Raw genomic sequence first — 20,861 nt, forward strand, 5'->3', positions numbered from 1 at the left:
GAAATATTTTTTCGATGAGGTAAAAACAACAAAACTACGGTTCATATTAAGTAATTATCTTGTTTATTTAAGACTGGGTTCCTTCTGCCCAGGTGTACGCCGGAGATTGATATTGACCAATTCCCCGCATCACTGATCACATGCACCCATGGCGGTTTATCGAGATAATTAACACTTTGATATAGACTTTTGTCTTAAAAATACTGTGCCAAATGGCGATAGCGAATTTGGCGTTTTAACGAGAATTTTAAGTAATAGGAAAAACGTTCTTAGAGAAATGCGGCGTTATAACGAAAATGGCGATGAATTGAGTGGCGATAATTCGAGAATTAACTGTATATATACCTTAAACCATGAATATGGCTCCATCCTTGACCTATGCCCTTGATTTGAACTTTACACTGAGCATACTTGTCCAGTCATGGCCCTATGGGATTTCCACTAAATAAGGATTAGCTTTTGTGTAAGTTTTGGTTTTTCTGGCTAAGGGGTTTACATGTATGTGTAAATCACTAATGTCCAAATATGACCAAACTCTAAGGTCATAAGGTAAAAACCTTTGGTACCAAAAGAAAGCTTTTGTCACAAGGAATACACATGTAAAATATGAAATTTTTAACACCATCCATTCAAAAGTTATGGCCAAGTTTAAAGTTTTTGCAGACTAACAGACAAACAGAGAGACCAAAACTATATGCCCCCAAATCTCCGATTACAGAGAGATACAAAATACATGCATGTATATATCCTACCTGACTGGCAGGGTCATGATTTGAACAAACTTATACCTCTACTACATAAAATGTTTGCTTGAAATCTGTGAGTCTTCACAAAATACTTCCAGGGTTTGACTTTAATAAGAAAGCCTTTTGGGTTAGTGATGGGAATATTGTACTTGCCCAGTCTTTAAATTACTAGCCCCCACTACTATGTGCAGCTAGTAAAGTAATATAGCAACAAGGGCTAATTGAGGAAGGGTTTTCCCCATTTCCTGTTGGAAGCATCTAAATTATTCAGATGCAAAGTTTTACAATTTGGACAATTATTTGTTAAATCTGAAATAACTAGCCTACAGGGCTATTGGTTTCATGAGATTCACTAGTTCAATCAAATTTTTACCAGCCACGAGCCTGTGTTAGTGTTAAACCCTAAAACATCTGAATACATTTTACTAAATGTTGTAAATCCATATGTTGATCTAGACATAAACATAGGCTTTACAACTGAATTTATACGTGTGTAAGATGTGTTTTATGAAAGGACAGGCATAGGCTTTACATATCTAATTCATCGCTGTCTTTCTTTTTCTTTTTTTGGTAACAAAGTTTAAATCCAACATTTTCCTCTACATCAATTTTTTTTTTCATCTTTCATGAATGGAATGCTTTCCTGTTTTTCAAAAACATTTAAATAGAATAAGATTAAATATCAATTGATTGCTATATTATAATAATTCATAATGATTTAATAGTGACCACATCTTTGGTAGATGTCTTACAATTCCTATGTCAGTTATTGATTTATCTGATATTTTTAAGCAGTTTAAAAAGTTACATGTGTGTAATTGTACGTTATGACTTTTGGTAAATCACAAAGAACTCGTAAGTTACGCCTACATCTATGTTTGAGTTTACGAGCACAGATTTCGGGTAACGACCTGAATGAAGGCTGCTTACTCTCTCTCTAGTAGCAGGACAATGGGATTGAGTGAACCCTTGGGACGAGCGTGAGATCGGAGAGGCACAATGAAATTATACAGTCCACTGCTGGCATAGTCGGCACACACAATAATGGCTCTGTTCGGCCACTGGTATTCCTTGGCATTCTCATGGGAGCAGTGTTCACATTCCTGTTACACAGAAGAAAAATTATTAAAGAATTACATGCGACTGTGTCATACTCTGCCCTTAAATCAAAATTCAAAATAGAAATATTATACACGGGAAATAATTTTGCCCCTGTTTTATGTCTGATTAGTGAAAATAGAAATGGTTGTCATTCTAATTTACATACGACTTTACAGTAGCAAAAAGTTATTGCAGGGAAAATTTAAGACTGGAAAAAATTATTTCTATAAAATGCAACAAGGAGAAAACAACATGGGATGAAAATGTGATTTTACAGTCATTGTCTATGGAATGAAAGTCTTGTTTATTTGTGTTATGGTAATATACAAAAGATGGCAACATGGGGCCAGGGGTAATCTCTGCAGATGAATTGATCAACTTCTCATGATACAAACTGATATTTCAATACTCCCAATATTCATTTTTAACCCTTCCTTTTTATAAATATTGATTTTCATGCTCAAAATATGTGTAAAATTTATTAGACCAGCTGCCAGGAACATGTAACATATCTATTGCAATATACAGTTATAATTTAGAATTACAAACAACGAAAAAGCAAAGTATCATCACTGACAAATATTGGTAAATGTACCGGTGGAGATGTTTTTTCATGTAGAGGCTTTGATTTGTTTTTCTACTGGGAAACATAGAAAGCAGTTAGACTTAACATGGATGCTCCAGAGAGAACCCCATTTACAGACCTTAATATGACGTGCAAAATTAAATGATAATATTTATGAAATACTAAATTGCAGGAAATTACAATATCCATGAAATACTAGTACAGTGTATGTGAAATTGACAGTGCTTAGGAGAAATTGCAGGAAATGGGTTGTTTGGTGATGTCACCAAATGAGTATTACTTCATTAGTATGTAGATATTTTTAAAGGGCTGGTAAAGGTCATTTTGCAAAAAAAGAATTTTTTAAAAGAATTGAAATGAATCCAAGTGATCCGTACAATTCATTTTCTGTAAATAACAATTTCAGGCATTTATCAGCATTTCTTTCCAAGTTTAAAATGATTTATAATCTTCAAATTACGTCCCCTGAAGTCTTGCTTCCTGTACAAAAATTCAATCTGCTATATAGAATCTTTATTTAACTTTTTATAATACTATATGATTTGGGGTGAGAAAATAAAAATCAACAAATATGAGCTATACCATTTCTTTTTAGGTATCAGTTCCAGTTTTTGTTACTGAAAGTGAACTGTAAACTACCAAACATGTTCATTTGCTGGTGTGACACAAATACTAGTGTTATTTCTTTGATAACAATGCACATGTATATGCATTATGCATGGAAAAACACCCACAACAACCACATTCTTTCTTATTACATGCAAATTATCACTATATTTACACCACTTCATCTTTCTAGATATGCATGAAAATATTTTGAAGACTTCTTACTGTGGCAATCTTAAGACAACATTGAGGTCTCTTTTCCCTCATGAGGTGGCAAAGTGTTGGGGAAGTACCAATGTATGGAGTGATGGGTGGAAACCCTCTCACATATCTGAAAGTGATTGTACATAAGTTTAAATAAAAAAATAAGGAAATGCACTAGTCTTAAGTCTTATACACATGATTCTACAGGAAAGAATTAAGACTTTCTGTAAAACAGTTTGAAGATGTTGGCTCAATGTAACCATACATTATACATAAACATATCAAAGGCAATGCCAAACAAATAACCCCCTCAAAATTAGGCACCATTGAATGAGTACCATTCATACACATTTTACATTGTCGATAAATGTGTCTTTGACCTTCAACTAAGAATAAAATCTCTGAAACCAGGCCTGAAGGTTATAAAACTTTTAGAATATGTACCCCATACTAAAACTCATACCCAGTGCTCCAAACCATACTCCATATTCCACTCTAATTTATGTACAACTTTTGAGGAGGAGTATGGTTTGAGTACAGAGTTCGTACTCAGAACATTTTATAACCTCCAGGCTTGTATCCTATGCAGAGAGTATGAATCTGAAAGTTTTAATGATACTTTTTCTCCTTGTATATACAACAGTGTTCACTTAATTACAGACTGTGACCTTGATCTGTGATTTTTTTTTTTACCCATAAATCAATAGCCATATTCCCCTCCCATCTACATTATATGTAATAAGTGTGAGGTACATCATTTAAATTGTATCCGTTTTATTTCTATATTCAATATTGAAACCCCTGGACTCAAAATCAATAAGTATCTTCCTCTCCCCAACTGCCAACTTTGTTGCAAATACGAGACTTACGAGTAAAAAGATAATCTATGTAGAGACACTTATAGTACAGTTATATTCAATCACTGACTACTAGTAAGACCATTTGAACATGAAATTCCTCTCCATACCGGTCATCATAGTGGCAAGTATGAGAATATGGAAAAGTACAGCACTCCTTATATAGTGTCTCCAACATTAGTACATTCACTATCTGCCATCTCTGTATTGCATATGAGACTAAAAGCTTTTCAATGATTTACAAAACTCAATCACAGAATGCAATCCTGACCTTTATCTTTAAAAGATTCAAAAGAATTTTTCTTTCCCTGTCACCATAGTAACAAGTATAAGACCAAAACCTAGAATAGTATTCTTTTATATTGTATCCAGAACATTATTACATTCAATTACTGAATGTTGACACCATTTGACCCATTCCACTTGCAATCTCTGCAGCTAGTATGAAAGGATACTATGTAGATTATCGTTAAATTCTTTAAGAAATTTATATCCCTGGATTAAGTCTGTCTGAACACAAAGCCTCGCATTCCATTCAGTGGATTACATACTCTGATCCAGCATCATCCGAGTCCATGGAAGGAACTTCCTCCTCCTCATCTGTCTCAACATCTGAGTTCAGCTGAATCCGGATGTCATTGGCCTCTAGGAATGCAGGGACTGGGGCAATACTGGGTCGTTTCTGTAGACTCTGGATGTTCAGGCCTTTTGGAATTTCCAAATGAGTGGGACGTCTTATCCCGGACGGGGCATTCAGAGACTTGTTGGAGTCTGAGTTATTTATTCGTGTGTGTTGTAATTCTAGGGCAACAGTTCCTAAAAATATGTTAAGAGGATTGATTTGCCAATTTGACAACTGCATGTGATGGAAAATTTGCAATTCATAACATCACCTTTTTCATTGAGAGCAAGAACATCATTTAATATTAAACTTCCCTTCTTTAATTTTTTAATTCAATATTGAAACAAACCACAGCAAATTAAAATTCAACCCATGCATTTTTAAAAAATAAATTCAAACTATAGTGATAATTTCAAATGTAAGAAAATGATAATATTGAAATATGAAAATCTTAAATAGGGAAAATTCTAATTGAAAAAATGTGTAAAAGAATTTTTCAAAACATACAAAATCATGATAAAATGCAAAATGGTGGCTTTGCAGGTCATTTGTTTTTATTTCTCATTCAATAGCATTGTCACGTACATGAATTCATATGCATGTATTTTTTCTTTTTCTTTCTCTCCCCCCCCCCCCCCCCCCCCGATCTTTGGCAATATAAGTACAGAGGAATCAAAATAGTGAATAACCTCTATTATGAACTAGATATACAATGCATAATCTTTCATACTAAATATACTGATTTTTTAAAAAGCAAACAATGATAAAGATCGAACATATTTTGTTTCGATATTAGAAGGAAACCAAAAATGCGTTAGTGAAAACTAGTGAGAGGCATCTTAATTATTTGTAGATGACACAATACGTGATGTAAGAAAGTATTTATGCATATAATTTACCTGGTACAATGTGTTTACAGGAAAACTATTCGTTAACAAAGTATTTCCCATGTGCATTTTGTTACAAGCATGAAAGCAACGCCTGACCTGTTGCATTATTCAAAGATTACACAAAGGGAAGCTGATAATTCAGTTAGCACAGGAAACACATCAAAAGAAATCCTTGAAGTAACAAATGTCATTATCATATTAAATGAATCAACATTTTTTAAAATATCAAATCCTACCAAGTTTCAATTTGTCTGAATCAGATATATATATATATGAATTTTTGGATGGATTAAAAGTAGAATAATAAAAATAAACTTCATCCAAAATCAAGTTGAAGATAAATGACAAATGACCATTGACACTCTACAATATTTTAATACGCGAGTAAATAGTGACTTTTAATGCCATGAAACATGATGTCATCACACTATGCAATTCAATTCATAAATTTGAAGATTTTGAAATAAGATTTGACATTTTGACAGAAAGATATTTTGTTTTATTTACAAAAAATTGGGGAATGAAGTCAGTTTTGTAATGTTAATAAAATAGCACTGAATGTTTTTCATAAACAACTATTGTTTCCTATCTTTTAAAACAGCAAATTAGGGGTACAAAGTAATCATTTTTTGAATTCAAATTTAATGAGGCATTATTGCCAAATATCTGTAATAATTTACACTGTTCAACTTATGTTTAGTATATTCCATCTAATGAATAAAAATATCATATTATCGTAGTAAGCTCTTAATTTTTTCATCAAGGATTTCATTTGATATAAGTAGTTGAAGGAAACCATGGAAATGGTAATAAATCAAAAATTTGAATTCCATACAAACCTGGACCCATATCATCAAAATCTGAACCCATATCATCAAAACCTTCACCTTGGATTAAATAAGTGGACCATTAATAATATTCCTTATTATATCAACACACACACATCAACATTGATTTCAAATGTTTAATTATCCTAAGCAACATTCAATAACTCTCATCCTATACTAATCTGTTCATCATTTTATGAATGGTAGCTTCAAAGAACTTTGGCTTTTAAAATACATGCACTTTTCTATCCTTCATGATTATATGACATTGTAGAATAGTGGTAAAGACTACGACTTTCAGCTCTATGAGAACAAAGTAGGGGTTTGAATCTCAGCAGGAGCACCTTTCTTTTTCTTCCACAATGCACAATAATTTTGTGAATTATTCATGCTGTATCTCTGATAAACCCATGAATACCACAGGTAATAGGACTTAATAGATATTAAATTTAATTTAAAGTATGGCCGGAGAACAGACTAGCAAAGAAATACAGTTGAACTTCAGTATCTGGAACACTGATATCTCAAACACTATGGATATGTCGAAGGGATTCGGAAGTCCCTACCACTTATTCTTTAAGTATTTTACCCTCGATATCTCATACCCTTTGATATCTCTAAGATTTTACTTGGTCCCATCCAGTTTGAGATAATGAGGTTTGACTGTAAATTACAATTCCCAGGACCCCAGGGATGTACACCCACATGGATACTGCATGAACTTCATAAGGATAATACAGCATGTATCAATCTCATTCCTCTACTCTAAGTCATTCCATTGATCTGTACTCTCACACTCTATTTGTTTTTGCCATAATTTACTCTGAGCAATCAAACAAATTTCCCTTACCCACACTAGCAATCATGCTTGCCACCCTGGAGGCCTGCTGAGTGCCCATGGGGAGGTTCTGTTGGTCTAGTTTCTGTCCCCCCTCCTGAGAGTGGGCCAAGTTGAACGTCCTGGTGTTCTCCTCCTTTGTGATGTTCATGTAGAAGCAGATGTCGGATGTCTTCATCATGTGGCGGGGGCCAGGATTGAGTTGTATAGTGGAGTCTTCTATGTTCTGTTGAACTCCAACTAAACTGACCCCAAATCTGAAAATTTTACAATATGGGAATGAGACAAATAAAAGTATTCTTATTCATATAAAATAGCAAGGGCTCTACAATGTAAGGCATCCTTCACAATGTGGACATTTAATTTGGAATTGACCTTCTAGTGACCTTGTACTTTGACCTTTTATCTCACAAATATATAGGAATCCTGATTTATTGTGTAAGATAGCATACATATGTCATTGATAAAAAAAAAATTAAAAATGCACCAAAAATCTAGTACACATGGAATTTCACTTTCCCCACAAATGAACATAACCTTTCACAATTTTAACATTGAAAATCAATGGGAACCAAAACCTTTCCTGATATTTTGGTCAAATTTTGATAAAAAATGTGGCTTAAATTTTGTTCAAATACATAGGTGAACTTGTACAGACACATAGGCAGGATGCCATAGCCACACCAACTCATGAGGATACAATAAGGGCAGTGCAGCAGTTTGATTATCTACAATGTTCACAAACAGATACAATGTTCACAGATACAATGAGCAACCTCAAGTAACACAGCTGGTACCACACAAGTGGCTACTCGGAATATAACATACAGAATAGACCCAGTATCCTACAGTATTGAGCAAAAGTAATAATCAAACAAATGGCTACCTGGATTATAACATACAGATCAGACTCAGTATCCTACAGTAATGAGCAAAAGTAATAATCACACAAGTGGCTACCCGATACATTACATACAGAATAGATCCAGTATCCTACAGTACTGAGCAAAAGTGATTATCACACAAATGGTTACCAGGAATATCCCATACAGAACAGACTCAGTATCCTACAGCTCTGAGCAAAAGTGATTATCACACAAGTGGCTACCAAGAATATTACATATAGAACAGACTCAGTATTCTACAGTACCGAGCAAAAGTGATTATCAAATGGACAACATAAAACAAATTGATACTTATAAGGACATGTGCAACATTTCTGACAGTTTTTCTAAAATTATTTCTTCATCTCCTCAATATGAAGAGTTTGTGTATGATCTCTGATGTAGGCTTAAATCTTATATTGTAGAAATATTACCATACTTTATACATTGGTCTGGGTAGCTCAGTGGTCAGATCACCTAACTAGTAAAACAAGGGTCCAAGGTTTGATACCATATTGTTCCAAAGATTTTTCTCTTTCTTTGCTACAGTAATGCCCGTTTATTCAACTTACTGTAATACACAAGACCTGATGTTACATTTTCACATGCAACAAGCCAAAACTATCTAAATATGCCAATTCTAGAACAGACATGGTTAAATATCCCAAGATTTTTTGTAGAAACAAGATCGACTGCATGTGAATTGTACGTGAAAAGTCACAAATAATTATGTATAATTGAGAAATGTTGCATACGTCCTTAAACAGAAGATTTAAAATTTTTTTTTATATCTTTTCAATCTTCGATAACAATGTTATAAGCCTACAATTAATTATCACCATACTTTTTAGTTAGTAAGAAATCTTCACCTTCTATGAGCATGAAATGATGCGTATGTAAAGCTTTTGCCTTCATATTCCTTGAAGAACTTGCTTTCACCAAGTTTGATGTGATAGATTTCATTTCCTGAGCATTTCCCATACAGCTTCTGCCACTCCTCAGACGACTGCTGGCCTTCTCTACAAATAGAATAAAATGATTATAAAATCAATATCAAACCTAATCAAATCACAACAGCTATTTTCTGTTTTATATGAGAATCATAGCCAATTTCATACAAAATGGGGATCTGTTACATAGAACTGATTGTACCAAACTGTGACAAGAAATATAGAATTCCAATTCAAGATGTATTGCTCTGTTCCTAAGTCTGCATTTGTGCAAAGATTTTGTCTTTCTTTCTTCTCTCTTTTTTGATTTTGTCATAACCAATAAATTTGTTCCCATGACAGATACCATGTTTGATTACAACAAAACCAGATTCAGATTTGAAATCTGAGTTTGTAATGTTATGTATCCCATATATGATGAGATTCTTTTAATTTCAGAGGAGACACAGCACCCCACTAAGTCACTCAATCATGACAAAAACAATTCCTGCCATCACAAATCCACACAAAACTACCTCTGGTGGTAGATTAGGGATCCTAAAATCCAAAATTAGTGTCAAATATATCCATGTACAATCAAATACTGCAGTTCATAAATCCAGATTTAATTTTGCTGTTATTAAACACAGCATTAATGATGCCCAAAACGAATTATGAGGTTTTGTATCTTATTTGTTGTATTCTATAACTACCAGCTATTTTTGGTTGTTCTGTTGGTTTTTTCTTCTTCAAATGGCCACTTTTGCCTTTTGTTTAACTTGCTGAAAATTTACACCAAAGCTTGGTTTTTGTTTAATCAATCATTCTTAATATTATGCTTGGGTGAGTTCACCCCTTTTTTGGGTCCGTCATGTGGGTAGGTTGTATAAATAGGCAGTCCATGCCATTCAAAGCATTCTAGTGCTCACTTGAGGATGATAAGTACTAGTACATGTAGTTTAAAAGCATGTACTAACTACGCTTTATTGTATCTTTGACCACTGGTCATTCTGACTTACTGTCCGCGGGAGGTGTGGAGGAGAAGAGTCACTAGGGTGGAGGTAGCTGGACAGAGACAGTTGTTGGCCAGCAAAGCATATTTAAATTCATCCTCACAAACCACATGTACTAACTACGCTTTATTGTATCTTTGACCACTGGTCATTCTGACTTACTGTCCGCGGGAGGTGTGGAGGAGAAGAGTCACTAGGGTGGAGGTAGCTGGACAGAGACAGTTGTTGGCCAGCAAAGCATATTTAAATTCATCCTCACAAACCACATGTACTAACTACGCTTTATTGTATCTTTGACCACTGGTCATTCTGACTTACTGTCCGCGGGAGGTGTGGAGGAGAAGAGTCACTAGGGTGGAGGTAGCTGGACAGAGACAGTTGTTGGCCAGCAAAGCATACTTAAATTCATCCTCACAAACCACGTGTTCTGCAAATAAAAATATAAGTGAATTATTCTAAGGCAGATTCAGTGACAGTCCGTCATTTGCACCAGGAGACAGTTTTCTAGACATATCAATTGTCTATAGGGATCATAGAATGGAAACGTTAATTCTTAAATATTCAGTCTGCAAGGATCCAGCAAAACTTAATCAAATCATATAGAGGAATGCAGACAAAATTCAATATGCTGACTGAAAGCAAACATGATTTTTAAAATCAATGGTACATGGTGAACAAATGAAATGCTACAAGGGGATCTATATCAAAAGTATCGCTATATCAAGAGATAACATAAACCAATCCCACAGTCCCCTACAGCTTACAGCTTCACTAGAACCAATCCCACAGTCCCCTACAGCTTACAGCTTCACTAGAACCAATCCCACAGTCCCCTACAGCTTACAGCTTCACTAGAACCAATCCCACAGTCCCCTATAGCTTACAGCTTCACTAGAACCAATCCCACAATCCCCTACAGCTTACAGCTTCACTAGAACCAATCCCACAGTCCCCTACAGCTTACTGCTTCACTAGAACCAATCCCACAGTCCCCTACAGCTTACTGCTTCACCAGAACAAAGATATCATCTTGTGGACACATTGAATTTTCCCAGGGTGATTAAATATGATATCAATTTCCTGCAGAAGTCATAGAATTAGGATCTAAAGTCTTACTGGCTTGATACACATAGCATTTGATGAAAAAAAGAAGTCTTTTCTCAGCGAGTCTATTATTTTGCACAGTAGTAGTGAAGCTGACTACAAAAATCAATGCCTAACTCTGGTAATTAAGAGAGTATTTTATGTGACATCCTACAGGAACATGCTCAAACCATTAACAGATCGATATACAGTTAATAATACGTAATATGCATCTATTCACTTTTTATAATACATGCTTGAATTTAACTAAAGTTATAAAAATTCATGCTTTAATTCTAAGAATTGTATCTGGGGAAAATACTACACACACCAATATGTAATTCATACCAAATAATGTGAATCTTAAATCATAAAACAATTAGTATTGCATCCTACAATCAATTGCATGCTGATCAGAAAATTACAAAAATGTCTATTGAACAGTTAAAATAATATACATGAAATCCAACATGTTCAATATTACAATGTCTGCTTCAAACTTCAATTTATGCAATTATTACATGGTGCAAATCAGACATTGAAATTGAATAGCTAATGTACAACTATATACAGTCAAACCTCCTTATCTCGAACTCGATGGGACTGAGAAAAAACTTTGAGATATCCAAGGATTCGAGATAATAAGGGTAAAATACTTAAGAATATGTGGCTAGGCCTTCCGAATCATTTCAACATATCCATGGTATTCGAGATATTGGTTTTCAAGATATCGAAGTGCAAATGTATGTCAGGCTAAAATTATTAGACAGAAAATTGATGGAACATTGAAAATAAAAATGTCCCAAATACAATGCAAAAAAGATAAAAGTTAAAACTCCAGCATAAAGTGAAGCTGGTCATATTCCAACTAAACTAAATCTGGTTATGTAACAGGACTAATTAATATCCCAACTAAACTAAATCTGGCTATGTAACAGGACTAATTAATATCCCAACTAAACTAAATCTGGCTATGTAACAGGACTATTTAATATCCCAACTAGACTAAATCTGGCTATGTAACAGGACTAATTAATATCCCAACTAAACTAAATCTGGCTATGTAACAGGACTAATTAATATCCCAACTAAACTAAATCTGGCTATGTAACAGGACTAATTAATATCCCAACTAAACTAAATCTGGCTATGTAACAGGACTAATTAATATCCCAACTAAACTAAATCTGGCTATGTAACAGGACTAATTAATATCCCAACTAAACTAAATCTGGCTATGTAACAGGATTAATTAATATCCCAAAGGGACTTACCCCTAATGGGGCATATTCAACCTTTTCTCCAAGTGACATTGACTTGTCCAAATGACTTTGGATCAGTATTAAATTTTTCAATAGAATTACCTAGGTTTGTTGCATGGATTACTACTTCAAATCTCCTGCTAGACATTGTGATGTATTGATTTACATCTTTAGGTCAGAAGTAACCTTTGTGCTGAAATGAGCAATGTTTCCATATAACAAACTTACAAGAAAAACTAGCTAATTCAAAGAATTTATGTCTTTCCTCTCCAAGACAGAATTAGAGGGTGGAAAAATGCAGATGGAGAGAGACTGAGAGAGAGAGAGAGAGAGCAATTACACATGGTAACCCCCCTTTACAAATTCACAAAACGTTAGACACATCCTTTCATTAAAACCTTATCTAAAATGTTTATAAATGCATTAGGGTGAATAAATTACAAATTGTATTGTTGTTTAGCATCAACTTTCATGATTTTCAATGAAAGATCACAAATGAAAATAATTCTCATCCTGATTTAACTTACAACTTGAAAAAGAGGGCCACTTCTGGTTTGTTGGTTTTTGTAAACTCTTTCATCAATTTCGTAAAGAAGAATTTCCAGTTTGTAGGGGGTAGTTTTACAGTATAATACTATTGAATCTTATGAATTGTGACCTTGACCTTTTGATCTCAAAATCAATAGAGGTCTTTCTTATATTATAGAAATTTGTCAACCTTGAGTGTCATTGCACAAGCTTGGAGAAAAACTAAAGTTATCATTCGGAAACCATTTTATTCATTATATATGAATTTCTGACCTTGGTCTTTGACTTTTTGACCTCAAAATCAATAGGAGTCTTCTTCAATTCAAAGGGTGTTACTATATGAAATTTCATTGCAAAGCTTATGGACTTTCTGAGATATAATTTGGAAACGAAAGTGTGACAGACAGACGAATGAATGGAACAGAGAGATGGGCAGACAGAGAGACAGAAAGGGGGATTCCTAAATACACCCCAAAACTTCTCTTTTTCAAGGGGTAAAATTATTCGGTCAAAGTTTATGCATAGTTATCATGGAGAAACAAAAAAAATCAACAACTTTCCGCACTATCAAGAAGAAAAATTGGAAAAACAAGAAGTTTGTCAAATTCAATTCTGAATTTAGAGATATATTGCAACATTTCCAACTTTCAAATGATTATATTAAGGCTATCTGCAAATCAACTTTTATTTTTGTGCAAGAAATATCTTCAAGATCTGCAAGCACCACTTTCTCACAGGGTTGATCTAATAAACACTCTGTATTTTCAATCAAACACATAATAAAATGTAGTGTGCTGTCAGCTGGAGACTTAGTTTGTATGGAATATGTTGCAGTAATTCTGTAAATTGGGAGGCATGATGTAATAACGGCGAAGAATTAAGGAGGAAATAGTTTTTTGCAAATGGTGCATCTGTAGTTTACATTTACAAATGTACCATGTTGGTAAAGACTTCAAAATTGAATTTATTGTGCAAATTTTGTAGTGTTTTCATGGATGACTTAAAACTATATCAACTTGAATGACATGAATCCAGATTGTAGAACAGGATTTAAACTCTTCATAAGTGAGTGTAGTTAATATTATAGAATATTTCTTATTTTATAAAGTTGAACTTCAGTATCTCAAACACCAATATCTTGATACCATGGATATGTCAAAGTGATTTGGAAGTCCCAATCAATTATTCTTTAAGTATTTTACCCTCAATATCTCGAAGTTTATTCTCAGTCCTATCAAGTCCGAAATAACGAGGTTTGACTGTATATTGAGGTTATGTCTTGTTAAACATTGTATGATACTGGCCCCTGTGTACTTTCTCATGAATACTCATACATAATGAATATGTGTTGACAAACATGCAAATATTCTTCATCATAACGCATTCCCATCGAAGGTTCACGAATAAAAGTATTTGTAAATAAACTTGGTTTATAAAACTCAAGTTATCTATGCCAGAAACTCAAAATTGGCTAGTTTCTAATTATCAAGGCCGGGGCATAACTTGAGTTAATGTTTAGTCTGTATTCAGTGGTCCCTATAAAAGCAATTCCAAATCTCTAATGATTTGGTTGAGGATTACTTAAGTTACCAAACAGAAATAACTGGTTATCTAACAAAACTCCCCAACTTTGTTTGGGAAACTTAGAAAAGGCATAGCAAACCTGCAAACTTAGAAAAGGCATAGCAAACCTGCAAATTTGACATGGAATTTGTTCTCTGGTCTGAAGATTTGCACATATTGTGGACAATGTGGGGCGAAGTCCTTGATAGCCCATGATCTTAGAATGGTGTGTTGATCCTAAAACAGTAGAACATTTAAACATTTGTGTGGACAAAGTTTCCTTAGGGGCAAAAAACATGTTTTTACTGAATATTGTTATAAGAAATATAAAATACTATCCATTCCCAGGACATTATACAATGAATTCTTACTGACTCAGAGATATAAAATGATGTTATCATAAAGAACACATATTTGACACTTCATCCCTTGACAAATTTCTCATAAAATAACCCTGGTCTCAGTGCTCTCACTCAATAATTTGGTACTGAGGTTTGGGCTATTGGAATTGAGAAAAGCAGGGACCATTTGTTTAAGATTGGGAGTTCATATCAATGATTGGTTAGATCATAATCAAAGCAAATATTAATTCAGTAATATACATTATCTAAAAGGACATTTTGAAATTAATCTTGAGATAGTATTGCACTTGGGGAAATATGGTCTTTTTCGTATTGGGAATGGGGTCTTCTATAATTCTTGGTTTCACAGAATTGACAGATAGATCTATATTCTGGAATTCCAAGTGTGAGCAGATTTCTAAAGTTTTCATTGCACAGAGATATTACTAAACAATAAGAATTGGTAATGGACATGCTACGAAAAGTGAATCCCGTTTTAACCAAGACACCAAACTGTGTTTAATTAGCTGAATAGTGCCGGGTTATGATATACTATCCAGTAATCACATTCATATGTACCGCTAACTGCAATTTTAGAATCAGTCATGTGTGCAAATGATTTCATTTGTCCATTACCTGGTAATTTTTGTGCACAATGGCAGCACCTATGACCTAGGTAAATGTGCACATTTAAGCAGTGTGTTACATCATACATTCCCAAATGCAGGGATGTGACTGAATTCCTCAGAAATCTGAGGAAGCCGGTCAAAAAGGGAGGAAAACACCTCACCCAACCTGGAAAAATATCATTTTCTGCCACTTTAGATATCAAATCCAGAGTGTTTCATTTTTTCGGAAATTGAGCAAATCAGAGGATTTCCTCTGAAAAGAAGAAAAATCACACCCCTGCAAATGTAATTCATCCTGATTTATTCCATTATAAGTGTATTTACCTTACAACTAACAATGCACCATTCAATAATTGATGGAATAATGATCTAGTTATCAAGAAGTTTTCTTTTCATGGATATATATAGTGTTACAAAAAGGAAATGTAAATCCTATTATGTACATGTACATATACAATATCTGCATATTAAATTTTTCACATAAATTCTGATGCCTAGACAATAGAAAGTTCTTGTAATATGACAATGTGTATTGGATACTCACAGATGCCCCCCTGTCAACATAGTTTCTAGCTGCCAGAATAAAACAGGCTTCAGCATCCTGTACCCTGTCAATAAAACCATTACCTAGATAAAGATTCAAATCATAATCCTAAAACAGAAGACTTACAAATGCAGTCAAATATCTGTAAATCTCAAAGTCTGTGGGTCTTCGATAAAACTTCGAGATATCCAGGGGTTCACAATATCCAAAGTCTACTTGACTTCCGATTTTGTTTCAGTGACTTTCCATCATGTATGTATATGTTTTTTTTATATGCAACACTTGCACTATAAGAAACAAATTGTGTTGTCTTCTGTAGTTTATATCTGAATAAATTAAAAGTACAGTGGAACCCTGTTACTATAACGTTCAAGGTTTATTGAGTTAGATTTTTAAAACCTATGAAAAATAGACATGGTTTTTCCATTATCCCAACATACTGTGATTTTGGTGTTACATTGTAAAAATTCTGGTAAAAACATAATAAACCCTGCACATTACAATGTTGATTAAGACAATCACCCTATAGTCACCAGCGGACACCTGAACTGCCCTAGGCTGTCAGTCCACAAATTTCCTAGGCTGTTAAGGGATTAGTGATGCTTGACTGATCAGCATTAAAGGATTAGTGATGCTTGACTGATCAGCATTAAGGGATTAGTGATTCTTGACTGATTACACTTTAGGGGATTAGTGACACTTGACTGATCACACTTTTTTTTTGTTTTATCTAAAATAATTTTACCTACAAATGTTGAAGACAAACGAGTTCTTCTGTGAAATTTACACAAATGCATTATGTAAGGAAGAAGAACTTAAAGAAAATGACATGGTGGAGAGAAATGTACTTTATTAAAAAATATGCACTCTGAAAAGAGAGGATAGGAACATGAAGAAATGTGGCCATTCAAGATAAGTCGTGAATAAATTTAAGTGTCAAAGTCTTTAAAACAAAGAAACAGAATAAAGAAATTTTCACACTAACACCCCTTATAACTTCACTATGGAGAATACATAATTTCTAAATGTTGTTTTTATTGGATTTCTTCCTTTATTACATTGAAACTACTGGGATTCAATTTCACCACAAGCATGAATTCATTGTAAGTGTGTTTGCTGTAACTGTGTTTCACTGTATTGAGTGGTGTATTATCTAGTACAATGAGCAAACTATAGTTATAAATGCATCATCCCCTTCATGTTGACTTTGAAAATCTTGGCATCTATTTATAAAGCATGTTAACAATATAGCTAGGTATTATTCAACACATCAGTACTATTACATGTGTTTATCTATCATTGGCCGTGAATTCTATCATTTCATGGGTGAGGACTGCACTAAATATCCTAGCTATCACGACAATTACCACAGCATAGATGCCTTGCATAACGTGGGGGCTAATTAGCGTGTACGGGTGAGCCTGTGGCTCACGGAAATAAAGAATCAAGGAATCGGGTGTGATTAGCTGTGGGCAAAAATATGGGAAATAACGAGATAAAGTAACTAGGTTTTAATTAGCAGACTGGACAATAGACTGCACTTCAAGAAAAACCAGATACAATTAGGACTTGGGACCTTGAAGACACTTCATCATCAGTGCATGGAATATTTGAGATTTCAGAAGTTTTTAAAATTTATATAGGGAATAAGGCTGGGACTGGTGATCAACTTTGAAAAACTGAGGTATTCAAGATAACCCGTATTCTAGATATTGATATTCACCTGTGCTTTGAGCAAACCCAATCAAGCGCCAACATATGAAGCAATTATCCTCTCTAAAAACCTGATACCACAGTTTCTCTCTAGCTTTTTCAATTTGTTTTCAATAAACAACATCATCACCTTTTCAGCTTTTTGTTCCAATACATCATTAATGTAGTTTGCAAAATTGGAAAAGATCTCCATTTTTCAGACTAGTGTAATATTGAAGCAAGTTAGGAGTATCATAGTATTTTGCATTCTCAGTTTGGAGACTTTGAATGACATACTGGTATATACATTAATCTTTTAATTTGGATGAATTCTCATCAATGTTCAAATTTAGGTGCATAGCTAAGTGCAACCTTGACTGTGAAAGTCACGAGTCTTTTGGATAAGACTTGTACTGCAGGTTTATTTTAACATCTTGATTTCAAGGGCCTGGGCCTTTCCAATTGGGAAAAATAGCGACATTTGCTTGAAATTGGGAAAAATGTTCCATGAATAAATGAAGTAGAGAGAAAACCAAATCAGTGCATGAAGGAATAGTTGGACTCCTTCCGACTTACATTTTGGTCAATGTCTTCCACATTTAGATAAGCGAGGGGGGGGGGGGGGGGGGGGGGGGGGGGGGGGGGGGGGGGGGGGGGGGAGAGAAGAGGTTTACATAACAATTTTGAAGCAAAAATTATAACCTGTGGGCCTGTGATGTGACTGTGAAGGAGATTTATGAACAATAAAGCTACTCTGTTTCGATTGTTTTCATTCTTTGGGAATTTTAAAGCAAAAATTGGGGAAAATACCTGCTTTTTAGCATTGGGAATGGGGCCCTTATTTTGGCCCCTTACAGACCCTAAAAAAATCCCCTGTCCTGTGTCATGACAGATGTCGGCATGATAAAAAACTATAACTGCTTGAATGTCATGCATAAGTCAAAATTTGTGGCACTTAATTCACCTAAAAATCTGAGGAGGTCTCTACAAGAGTGATGTAAAACAACATACAAACAGAAACCTTGGTCACTGACCTTGGTTCAGGTCATGATACATCCGTATGTGCTAGATTTTCATGAGTAGTGTTATGTATTCTCAGTTAATGAGCCAAAGAGGACCACCCTGGGGTTGGAAACACTATTTCACAATTTTCACATCCACGCTCATTATCATTATACACTCAATTGTTATTCTTGATGGATGCTTACTCCTCCTGGGCACCTGGTCCCACCTCTGGTATATCCAGAGGTCCATGTTTGCCCAACTCTCTATATAATAATACCATATTTATATAGCACCCTTTTCATACACTATGTATGCTCAAAGGTGCTTATTATGCTTGCGAGATTGATCATTGTTCGTTATCTTCACCTTTCATTCAGGAGTTAAGGTCATATAGGATGTTTCTCAATAATATACATGCAATTGTTTAAATTTTCACGACATTTCACGTACAATTCACTTGCATCCTACCTTATATCTACAAAAAATTCTTGAGATATTTTGTCATTAATATATTTGACAGTTCCTGGGTGTGGCAAGTAAAAATGTCAATCAACTCTGATGTATTACAGATGGTTGTATATAAGGACATCACTAAGTTATTGTAACAAACAAGAGGAGAACATTTTTAGATTAAATATTTTTACATTGCCAGTTTATAGGTGATCTGACCACTGAGATTACCATGCAGGCTGATGTATGAAGCATAGTAATATTACTACAATATATAACTACTTCTAATTGTAACGGGGACTGTTATAGATGTTCCCCTAACGTACCCCATTTACAAAGTGGTGCCGTTTTGTTTGATTAAGTTTTATTAAATCTTTTTATTAAGAACAGTATAACTTTCACTTTATTTCCTTGAGTTAGAAAAGGGCTATGTAAGTTATAGCATAATCCAATCAAAGTGAACTGAACATGCATGCACTTGCTGGTGATAATTTTGACCATGTCAGTTTGTTAAGTGTCTCAATAGATATCTACAGAAAAAAATCAAACTAATTCATTGAGACTTCTACCATATGTGGATATTTAATCAGTGAGATTTTTGAGTCATTACAACAACTGACCACTGTAAAATAATATTATAAATAATAACATTCTATGCATCATTCTACAATCATGTACAAATTTTGCCCCCCCCCCCTTTTTTGGACATGTGACATACTTTTTGCATTATTATCACATACAAAGATCGTAATTTTTAAATGCAAGGATCGAATTATTAGCTGGTCACATTTTTAAAAGTGGCAATGAATAGTAGTGGAAATGCAAGTTTAAACTGATGAGGATACCCCCCCCCCCCTCCTCATTTTGGAAGAACTGCTTTTCTTACTAACCAAGATTTTATAAATACAAATATGAAAGCAACCTTTTTTCCATTTGCCACCCCCTCCACCCTTTACAAACCATGCTACATGCCTGAACTCACTATATATCATAGTTATGTGTGCTTGTTTCATGTAAAGTTGCTCCAGTTAACACAGAAAATGAAATCTTGTTGGACATACTAATATTAAAACAGTGATGGAATTGGAGATGAAATAATGGTTACAATGTTCCGTATTAGTTTAGAGTCTCAAGATATGCCTACTATATAAATTTCAAACAATTTCACGGAAAAACAAAAAAGTAAGACGAATTACGAAGTTAGTATACCAAAAATTTAATGCACGTGCAAGTACATTTAGAGAAAATGACAGTTGTCCTGCACTTCTACATATGCTATACTATCATCCTAAAATGCTTTCAACTTAATCCCTTGAGTAATCTCTGAGAACACTCAGGACAAAAAAGTACCAGAAAAAATGATAATAAGAAACAAAGTAAAAACAATATGTTCCCAATAATTAAAACTTATCATACAACAACTCGTTCATATCAAAGAAATTAATCAAGAGTACCGCAAACGGTACAACATATGCCCATTAGACCTTCAGTGCAATATCTGCATCCATGATGAGAAAAACTCCAGAAAACTATTTGACCTACTTTTAGCCCTAAAGTAGGTCATGGTGCACCAATCAAGTTAAAATGTGAACTGATTATGTATTTCTTTGAGAGGGAGGTTGTGACAAAATTTCATGGCAATACCTGTATTCATAATGAAA

At 34.2% G+C, this 20,861-nt stretch overlaps 1 protein-coding gene across 2 annotated transcripts in view; it reads right to left on the reverse strand.

Moving 5' to 3' along the window:
• The window catches only part of LOC125681679 (potassium channel subfamily T member 2-like), a 92,354-nt gene that overhangs the window by 16,904 nt on the left and 54,589 nt on the right, over positions 1 to 20,861 (reverse strand). For both annotated transcript variants that reach the window (XM_056153844.1, XM_056153843.1), the window contains 9 exons: positions 16,054 to 16,117; positions 14,668 to 14,776; positions 10,422 to 10,530; positions 9,031 to 9,180; positions 7,290 to 7,534; positions 6,452 to 6,499; positions 4,652 to 4,916; positions 3,265 to 3,370; positions 1,677 to 1,849 (listed from right to left, as the gene is read on the reverse strand). In XM_056153844.1, the coding sequence (XP_056009819.1) occupies positions 1,677 to 1,849; positions 3,265 to 3,370; positions 4,652 to 4,916; positions 6,452 to 6,499; positions 7,290 to 7,534; positions 9,031 to 9,180; positions 10,422 to 10,530; positions 14,668 to 14,776; positions 16,054 to 16,117 (1,269 nt within the window). The remainder of the gene's footprint in view (positions 1 to 1,676; positions 1,850 to 3,264; positions 3,371 to 4,651; positions 4,917 to 6,451; positions 6,500 to 7,289; positions 7,535 to 9,030; positions 9,181 to 10,421; positions 10,531 to 14,667; positions 14,777 to 16,053; positions 16,118 to 20,861) is intronic.

The sequence above is a fragment of the Ostrea edulis genome, chromosome 2 (assembly GCF_947568905.1).
Source record: "Ostrea edulis chromosome 2, xbOstEdul1.1, whole genome shotgun sequence".
NCBI classification, from domain to species: domain Eukaryota; kingdom Metazoa; phylum Mollusca; class Bivalvia; order Ostreida; family Ostreidae; genus Ostrea; species Ostrea edulis.